Source organism: Zeus faber (assembly GCF_960531495.2).
Source record: "Zeus faber genome assembly, chromosome: 9".
NCBI lineage: Eukaryota > Metazoa > Chordata > Actinopteri > Zeiformes > Zeidae > Zeus > Zeus faber.
Genome location: NC_137197.1, coordinates 9,784,961 through 9,794,960, shown reverse-complemented (window position 1 = coordinate 9,794,960; position 10,000 = coordinate 9,784,961). Strand labels below are relative to the sequence as shown.

General features: G+C 48.3%; 1 protein-coding gene across 4 annotated transcripts in view; it reads right to left on the bottom strand.

Annotated features, from left to right (window-relative positions):
• Window positions 1-10,000, bottom strand: part of dscamb (Down syndrome cell adhesion molecule b) — a gene marked incomplete at its 3' end in the record, with an annotated part of 129,591 nt that overhangs the window by 38,296 nt on the left and 81,295 nt on the right. For all 4 annotated transcript variants that reach the window (XM_080007057.1, XM_080007058.1, XM_080007056.1 and 1 more), the window contains exons 8-11: window positions 9,470-9,742; window positions 7,818-8,096; window positions 7,541-7,660; window positions 4,613-4,792 (exon numbers count right to left, since the gene is read on the bottom strand). In XM_080007057.1, coding sequence (XP_079863183.1) covers window positions 4,613-4,792; window positions 7,541-7,660; window positions 7,818-8,096; window positions 9,470-9,742 — 852 coding nt within the window. The remainder of the gene's footprint in view (window positions 1-4,612; window positions 4,793-7,540; window positions 7,661-7,817; window positions 8,097-9,469; window positions 9,743-10,000) is intronic.

Below are 10,000 nucleotides of genomic sequence, written 5' to 3'. Positions count from 1 at the left end.
CCAACATTCTCAGTAAAATCATGTGTCCCAGGGCAGTTTGGTCTCAGCTCAGCAGAGCAGTGTGATCATGGCCGAGGCGGTGGCGCACAGTGAAGATAATACACTTCAACCTTCATCTCATCTCCCACGGCGCTCACACACGCACACACACAAGCCGGCATGCACGCATACACACACACAAACACACACACACACACACACACCCACACACACACACACACACACACACACACACACACACACACAAGCACGCACGCAGGCACACACACACACAAACACACAAACACGCACGCACTCACACACGCACGCACACACACACACACACACACACACACACCAAGGGAAAGTAGGCCAAAACAGCAAGCCTCTCTGGGGCTCATAAGCCCCTACAGCACCCACACATAGGGACAAGTAAAATTCTTGCAGCCAGACACACACACACACACAGGCACACTCACACACACTGCTGGTCCTCAGACCAAACCCTTGCACAACGTCTGGTTCTTGGGAGTCACCCAGCAAAATGCTGTTGCTCCCGCCGCGATTACTCGGCTTCTGAGCATGCTCAGTGCAACCCTGCTGCATCCCACCGAACAAGGGCGAGACAGGAGCAAAAAAAAAAACAGGCGTCGGAGAGGAGAGTAGCCAAAGGTGAGACGGAAAAGGAAAGCACAGTAACAGAGCAGGAAAAGAAAGCAAAGCAAAGCGAAAAAGAGATGAAGGAGGAGACGGAGGAAGCCGCGGTCTGGGTTTGTGATGCTGGCGGGGCGGTTGGACCGCAGCATCAGCAACAGCCCCGACTGTTTCACGGAAATCGAATTACCGATCTACATTATCTCGCGCTAACCGGTTTATGACCGGCCTCCTCGGACTGTGAAGGAGTCCATTGGCCGTGGCGTAATGGAGTCCAGTCAGTATAAACATATCACAGACGAATCCATTATCAATTTATTTACCAGATAGGAATGGTATATATAGGCTAAATGTATATAAACTACATATGATTTAATGTACGTCCAACCAATTATTCTATTATACCTTCCACTGACCGCTGTTTTTAAATTGTGGAAAGTACGAGTTGATTTTTTTTTTTACTGGAGTTGCAGTTCTCTCTTGCTGGCTGTGAGCCAATGGAAGGGAGCGAAGGGTTAGAACTGTCAAAGGTCAACTCGCTGCATAGCAACCGTGTCCGACAGTCCCACTCACCAATGAAATCACAGCGAGCGCTAGAGTGCGTGCTAACCTCCTGCTCCTGTTTCTTTAGCGCTGACAAGTTGGTACAGCAGTCAACCTCAGGCGTGGTCTGCTGAGCGCCCGCAGAGGATGCGCAGCCCGGGAGTGTATGGCAATCTGGCGTACGCGATTGTAATAAAGCTTGGATCTAACGTGGTTACTGGCGTGCGGTGTAGCTACCGTTTTGTGTATTTAAGTGTTTTGAATCGGTATTGAATACTCAAAACACTGTCGTGTTTTTGGCAAACAGCTTCACCTTCCCTTAATATAAAAACGGAGGATGAAAACCATACAGTAAATTGTGGTATATAAAAAAAAAAATACATAATCTGACACACAATCAATGATCGTGTTCTTTTTTATGTTGGGGGAACATAGGATTTCATAGGATTCCCTTTACACTTTAGACGAAACGTTTGCATTTTTTTTTTCCTGCACAGACTGTACAGCGCTATTAAAAAAAACTGAAAAAACGAAAAAAAAAACCCAGCCTTATTTTACATATTCTGATATATTTTACTTATTGTTTTCAATTTATGTTTCATGTATGCACCGTACACCAAGACAAATTCCTTGTACGTGTAAACTTACATGGCAATGAAGATGATTCTGATTCTGATTCTGATTGTACTGGGCTATACCCTTTGGTAGGTTTGGTATTTATTGTTTTGGTGTCGGAGTCAGTAGGGTCATAGTGGCTGATGGTTCTACAAAAAATGCCTCGCAGATAGTCAGTCACCTTGACTGACTATCTGCGAGGCATTTTTTGGCTGATGGTTCTACAAAAAATGCCTCGCAGATAGTCAGTCAAGGTGCCTGACTATCTGCCTGCCCCGCCTCTCCTGCATGCAGTTGCAGGTATAAAAGCGTATACAGCGTATACCTGCATCTTTTTCAGTCTAAATTGCATATACCCACTTCTAAATCCCCTCTGATACACATCCTTCAGTAGTATCCTGCAATAACCAAATTGTGAGAGACAGCACAGGAGTGGCTAATCCCATCGAATGTGAGTAAATGCAAATGTTCCCATAGGTCCCTAACCCCTTCTTGGGACTTATTGAAAGTCTCGCAGGCTCTGTCGGGGGCCGCCGTTTGAGCCCCCACACACCGCAGACATCAAGATCGTTTCTCTGAGAATGGCCTCGCTGCCGGCGCTCGCCTCGGCAAAACGGGTAGGCAGGCGGCGGACGTTGTCAGTCCACCCGTCCTGCATGCAGCTCGTGGGTGGAGGTGATAGAGTGGTCTTGCGCCCCAACCCTTCTTTCACCACGAAGGTCATTACCACTCCGTTTCGGAGTCAGGTCATCGAGTGAGCGGCCTTCTCTCCACCACCAGCAGGAGAGGCTTCACACTTAATGCCCGGTTTGGGCACTGCAGTGTGATGCAGATCGCACGAAGGAGTTTAGAGGTGGGGACCGGTTGTTTGTGTGCTTCGACCCCCAAGCAAAGGGTAGGCCACTTGGGGCCTGAGTACACACTCTACCACTGGAGAGTCCTCCTCTTGGGGGGGCGTCGGGCAGTGTCTTGGAGCTCTCCTCATAAGTTTCTGCGTTTTTACATAAAGGACGTTACTAGGTGTGCTCTGCCACATGCCATGTTTGCAGTATGCAGGTGTTACAGAAAGCATCCCATAAGCACCTTGGACAGAGACGCCTGTAGGGCGTACATTATTACGTGAACCTCCCGCGGTTGATCACCATACTGTACGATTGCGTGATGGTATCTGAGTACGGTCATATGGCAATGAGTAATAGATCAGAGTCCCTGCAATAGGGAAGGTCCAAGGTTGCGTAGGCAACCACGGTTCTCTGAGGAGGGACCAGATCTATTACCGCGCTGCGGTGCGGTGCGGTGTCCTTCCGAGGCGCTCGGCAGCGAAATGAGGAGGAAGCGGGAGCCTAGCCGCGATATATAGCCGCGGGGGCGGGACGCGAGCACCGCGTTGTGAGTTCCTCTGCCTTTCAGGCGTGAATGCAGAGCGTTTCGATTGGATTACGTGATCTGACGATCTTGTCCCTCCTCAGTGAACCGTGGTTGCTGATGCGACCAAGACATTGTCAAATACTACCCATTTTTGGCCAAACGAAATATGCAAGAGTATTCTTACATGTAGCTGTTTATACAGTGACACAGGGCATTTATCCTTTGCTGAATGGAAAACTAAAAAAAACCAAAACGTTTTGGCATAAATTAGGAATATTCCCAATTCTTTCGGAACCACTACACCACTGCCTAACCAGGGATGCCAAGTTGGTTATTGTTTGCTTCTGTTGTAAAAGGTAAAATAGTGTACTTGAATAGGACAGTCTTTAGAAGCAGCTTGTCCATAAACATCATTTCAGATTTGATTTACTCAAGTAATATGAAATTATGCATTTGTTGTTATAATATCTGGGTCATGGACATTATTCTTCTTTCTGTGTTGAGGGAATGTAGAATTGAGGGAACACGGGGCTTGTTTTCAGCCTCTCTAAACATGACATTGAGTGTACACAGGGCCCCGGGAACCTAGATAGGCTTCCAATGAAAACTCATTGTAAGTCAATTGGCCTGGTTTTGAGGGTTATATAACTGACGGAGAGCCCTTCCCACTCCAAATTCACCTCTTGTGTCACAGGCTGTGAGGCTCGGTGACACTTATCTTAACTCCTTTTAGCTCAGGTTGGCCTTAGCGAGTGCTTGGCTGAAGCTCATCTGTGTTTTATAAGCACACCGCAGGCAGCTCAGGGTGAAGGGGGCGTGGCCCGGATGGATTATTAACAAGATGTGGCCGCTATTTATTTTCGGGATCCGTTTGTAAATCTCGTCCTTGTCCAATAGCTCTTGCAAACTGATTTCCAGGATGCGGACTCAGTATATAGCAGTCACATGGCTCTTCATAATCTTGTTTTGTGGCTATACTTGAAAAAAATGCTCAACCTCTGTGCATTCTGGGTAAGCTTGTACTGATTCCAACTCTATCTATCTATCTATCTATCTATCTATCTATCTATCTATCTATCTATCTATCTATCTATCTATCTATCTATCTATCTATCTATCTATCTATCTATCTATCTATCTATCTATCTATCTATCTATCTATATCTATCTGTCTATCTGTCTTTCTGTCTATCTTTCTGTCTGTCTGTCTGTCTGTCTGTCTGTCTACTTGTCTGTCTATCTGTCTGTCTGTCTGTCTGTCTGTCTGTCTGTCTGTCTGTCTATCTATCTATATAAAACATTGGCTCAGAACAAAACAAAACATGAACACAGCCCCAATGGTACTGGTGCTGGTGCTGATACATACAATGCCCCTGTGAGTATGCGTGTGTGTGTGTGTGTGTGTGTGTGTGTGTGTGTGTGTGGGATGGAGGGTGGGGGGGGGTTGTCTTACTTTTAACGGTGAGGTACATGGATTTGCTGACGTCGGCGCCCACGTCGTTGCTGACTTTGCACAGGTAGAAGCCGCTGTCGTCCTCCAGCACGTGTTTGATCAGCAGGGAGCCGTTGCTCAGCAGCTGGATGCGAGAGCCGCTGTTCAGAGGGATGGGCTGGAACTGCGGGACCCCCGCGCCTGGAAGAAAGGAAGAACCAATGAGTTCAGAGGGAGGGGAGGGAGCGGGCAGACAGATAAAGGAGAACAGACGGGGCAGAGGGGCATGGAAAGAAGACGCTTTCAGATGCAATATTGAATTGTTAATGCACCGAATGTGGATATATTCACACAGACATGAATAAATAAGTACAAATTGATGTTTGATATTGAATAGAGGAGACAGGGGTGGGTGATATGGAATCTAAAACCAAGCTGGAGTGTGTGTGTGTGTGTGTGTGTGTGTGTGTGTGAGAGTCTGTTTATCTAATACAGTTTATATACATCTTTATGTGAACAGGTGCCTGAGTTTGTGTATGCACATGTGGGTGTACATGTGTGTGGATTTGTTGTTTGTGCATGTGTGTGTGTGTGTTTTAGTGTGTCTGTGTGTGTGTGTTTCTGTGTGTGTGTGTGTGTGTGTGTGTGTTTTTGTGTATGTGTGCGCGTTTGTGTGTGGTGTGATGACAAAGCTTGTCAGATTTAGGGAGGATTGTAAACATGTTTCCTAACACCAGGCCCTAATCCTTAAACCGCCAAGCAGCTGCTGAGCAGGGTGTAGCGGGCCAAGCCTGCCGGGGTGATGCAATCAGAAGAGACATAATGCCCATGTATAACACGGCAGCAGATTGGTGCAAGGACAAAACAGCGAGCGAGAGACCGGGGTGGGGTTGTGGGGGCGCGGAGGGGGTGCAGAAAGGCCTTGCACTGCCACAGGCCTTGAACATAGGGCACGGCCAAATGAGATTCAGAAATGTTTACTGTAGTTAGACGAGGATTTCCTGTGTGTGTGCGCGCGCGTCTCCCTGTGTGTGTTTGTTACATCTAAAATCTCTGGATTTCCACTTGGAGGCACTTACGCTAATTGAATGAGTTATACTAAACTGCATAAATCGATCGCCGCAAACTCAAAACAACCACGCAAAGCAGCTTCCGACTTCATTAATGAGCTAATAGAGTTTGAGTCGAAAAATTACTTTCAGGGTATGTTTGCTGTGGTCTGAGAACATGGTGTTTGAAATAGTCCTACCCTGCTATAAAAACCATCACTTTCTGCCTTCAATAAATAAACAACATTAAATCTGTATTGCATTGTGTGAGTGTGTGTGTGTGTGTGTGTGTGTGTGTGTGTGTGCACGCCCGCGCGTGTGTGTGTGCTTGCACGTACACGTCCAGGCCGCACACACACACACACACACACACACACACACACACACACACACACACACACACACACACACGCGTGTTTAAGTTAATAAAAAACGCCTCTTGCAAATATAAATGGTCTCCTATTACAATTTTAAAAAGTGGAGCGTTTCGCCTTGCTCATGCAGTATTAAATACATGTGTGAACTGGGCCAGACGCTCGTGTTAAAGTTAGCGTGTAAAGATTAGGCCATTTAGCGAGCTGTGGGTTTTTGCCTTTTAATTAAAATTCTGTCAAGTGGTCATGGCCAGTGAAGGGTCAAGTGGCGACTTTGTTCCTGCTCTCTTGGCTCAGAGAGGGAGGGTGAGAGAGAGAGAGAGAGAGAGAGAGTGTATGCATCCTTGAATTATGGATTTTGCATACCCAAATAGAGCGAGTCGTTATGCTAATAGTGGTTGACCTTTCCCTACAGTTCTGTATATCCCGGAGACACTCGGCGGGCTCTTCTGTTGCAGCCGAAGCTCCCCGGCTCATTACGAATTAGAGCTACATCTCACAAAAGAGCCCCCCGCCCCCCGCCAGCCGATGGCCATCGTGGCTGAGTCGGCGGTCGTCACGCCGGGCGTATTTGCAAATGCGCGAGAGAGCGAGAGGACCCCGGGAAGTCGAGAGGAGACAAGGTTCCAAAGGAGAAGGAACTGGGATCTTCTGCCTGGACCCAAATAACGAGGCCGCAGACGCACAAACACGCATCACGTGGTACTAATTCTACGAGAAGGTCTGGTTATCTCACTTCAAACACACACACATGCATGCATGAAGACGCACACACACATGCGTACATGCGCACGTGCGCACGCGCACACACGCGCACGCACATACACACACACACACACACACACACACACACACACACTCAGACACACACACACAAGCAAATCCTATCAAAGAGTAAAAAAAAGATTCACAGATCCTTTCATTATCTTTTATCATGTGATGCACATACACACACACACACACACACACACACACACACACACACACACACACACACACACACACAGACACACACAAACACACACACACACACATTATCACGCATGCACACACCGCTGTGCTTTTTGTGTTGGTGAAGCTTTTATCCCTGGTTTGTATGGGTGATGAAGCAAACACCTGGGGCCCCCCTCTTCAGCGGCCCCGCTAGAGTGGCAGAACTCAGCTGTTTTTTCTTTGAGACTCTCGCTCTCCGCCGCTTCCTCTCTCTCCGTCTCTACATCTCTCCGTCTTTCTCTGTCCATCACGTGTTCTCTGTCTTTGTCTATTTCTCTCTCTCTCTCTCTCTCTCTGCCTGCCTACCTCTACCTCTTTCTTTCCTTCTCTCTCACCTTCTACCTGTCCTTGGAATCCCTCTCTGACTCATCACAGGGAGACGAATCCGAAGCTGACGGCGGCGGTGGAGGTGAAGGCGTCTATGTACTTTATGTGTGTACGTGTGTGTGTGTGTGTGTGTGTGTTTGTGATTGTAAATGCACGTCTGCGCTTCATCCGTGCAGATTAATCCACAATCTCACAAGCTGAGGTACCTTTAGAGTGTTCCCATACGATGGTCGGGCGCGGGTAGCCCTCGGCCGAACAGTTGAGAGTCACCGTCTTGCCATAGATCCCATCTTGGTCCTCTGGCTGGACCACAAACTGGGGAGGAACTATTAGACACACACACACACACACACACACACACACACACACACACATGGGTTTTACTTCAAATAAAATCACACCAAAACGGTTCCAGTGAATGATAGTGAGTGAATCATTTCTGTCCAGTTCAGAGTAATCCACGGTAACCCCTGGTCCTCCCACCTCTGACAATCAGCTGGCTTTGGTGCTCCACGGCAGCGGCCTCGTTGCGGGCGATGCAGGTGTAGTTGCCGTTGTGGTCGGGGGTCAGGTTGGAGATGCGGAGGGAGCTGGTGAAGTCAATGTTGTCCACTGTCACGCCCAGGCTGACGGGGATGGGCCGCCCGTCCTTCTGCCAGGTGATGTCCAGCGGCTGGTCGCCGGACATCACCACGCAGGGGATGAAGACGCGCTGGCCGATGGTAAAGCGCGGGAACTCAAAGGGCTGGATGTAGGGGGGGACTGGGGATATAAGGTACAAGATCTATCAATTGCCTATTTATGTGCCCGTTTATCTGTCCGCCTAATATCTATCTAATAATGTCAGGAACAGTCCTTGTTTATTGTAATGCACAACTTCACCGGATGGCTGCATAATATCGTGGCGCTGATTTACAATTCAGGTTGCCTGTATTATTCCCCCAGAGGAATCTGGAGCCATCGCACAAGTCCTCTCTGTTTGAGTGTCCACTGATTTCCAAATCAAACTCAAATAAACAGCACTTTAAAGCCGCTTATTTAATTCACAACAAAGTGGGGATAATGGACTCCTGGGAAGCTCCACGAGACACTCCGGCATTTTAAGCACGGCAGGAGCATATTAACTAATGTACCCGCTTGCAAGCACCAATGGGAAGTGTTGCCTTATATGATATCTCTCTCCATTTATCTTCGGCTTCCTCGAAACACTTTCCCCCGCTCCGCGGAGGCAGGCTGATACAGCGGCAATGTTTCTTTCCGATCCCTCGTGCTGTACAGAGGTGAAATAAGGAGATGATCGGCATGTAGGAAGCCTCGGCCAACATCTCCTGCGAGGGCGTCCTGCCGTCCCTATGGATTTCGGAGGCAACCAACTTGAGACACACTGGACAATCAAGTATGTCAAGAATGCCTACTCAAAGGTCTACAGTGTGAGATCATAACAGCTGGAAGTCATGTTCAACGCACGGCCTCTTCTTTTCTCTTTCTGTCCATCAATCTCAGTAAAGAAGAAGAATCTTTATTCGTCACACAGCACACACACACCACAAAACATGCATTCATGCAGTGACGGTGACCAACACACATACACACACGCTTCGAATGGTGGCCGGTGAAATGAGTTCTCTGCATTTGAGCCATCCTGGCTTGTCCTTCCTCTGGGGGGCAGCCAGGAGCAGTGGGCAGCGTTCAATGACACGCCGGGGACCAGTTACTAGTGTCCATCGCTGGTCAGACGACGATGTTCTGCATGTTTTTGGTGGGGATCCTTACTGATACTGTTACATGGAGGAAACCCCATGTGAGCACGGGGAGAACATGCAAACTCCGCACAGAATGGACCCTAATGGGGAGATAACCTACCGGAGCACGGTGCCAGAAGCGAGGCAATCGAACACAGGACCTTCTTGCTGTGATGCAGCAGTGCAATGCACTGTGCCACCGTACCCACAGTATCAACCACTGTCAAGGTGCTTACCAAGGACTTAGATATCTTGGTTGGAGAATCCTCATTAATTAAACTAGATCTATAAACTAGGAACTAGGCAGCGTCCTCAGGATCGACAGGCAGGTAGAAGAACGCCTCGAACCTGGTCAGCGTGCCTATACATCCCCATCAGCCAAAAGGTACTCACCCCTGACGCAGACGTGGACACTCTGGCTGTCCATCTTGTTGGGCTGGACCATCACTTTGCAGTTGTACTCGCCGGCGTCCACCTGCTGCACGTTGGACAGCTTCAGCGTGCCGTTGTTCTCGAAAGCCCGCTGCCGGTGGTTGAAGGGGAGCAGCGCCGAGTTCTTGTACCACTTGATGGAGTAGTAAGGGTAGCCGATGACGCGGCAGTGGACAAAGGCGTCCCGTCCTGCGATGGCCGTGATGTTCTTCATCGGTCGAATGCTGGCACGACCTACAGCATGACAGAGAGGAAGAAGGGACTCTCTATAAACAAACTTCCAGGGGAAGGGATTTACACATAAAACACAAACCTTAATACAGCAATCTAACAGAAGGTTAGCAATGATGTTTTAATGGCAAGCTGAGTAAACAGCATTAAGGGGCTTACTTCCTCATGGCAACAAAAGCTGCCACTGCATTTGCCACCAAAATGCTCAGGTATGCGAATGACATACTGAAGTTCTGACCATCTGCTGAAAAACAGAACTGT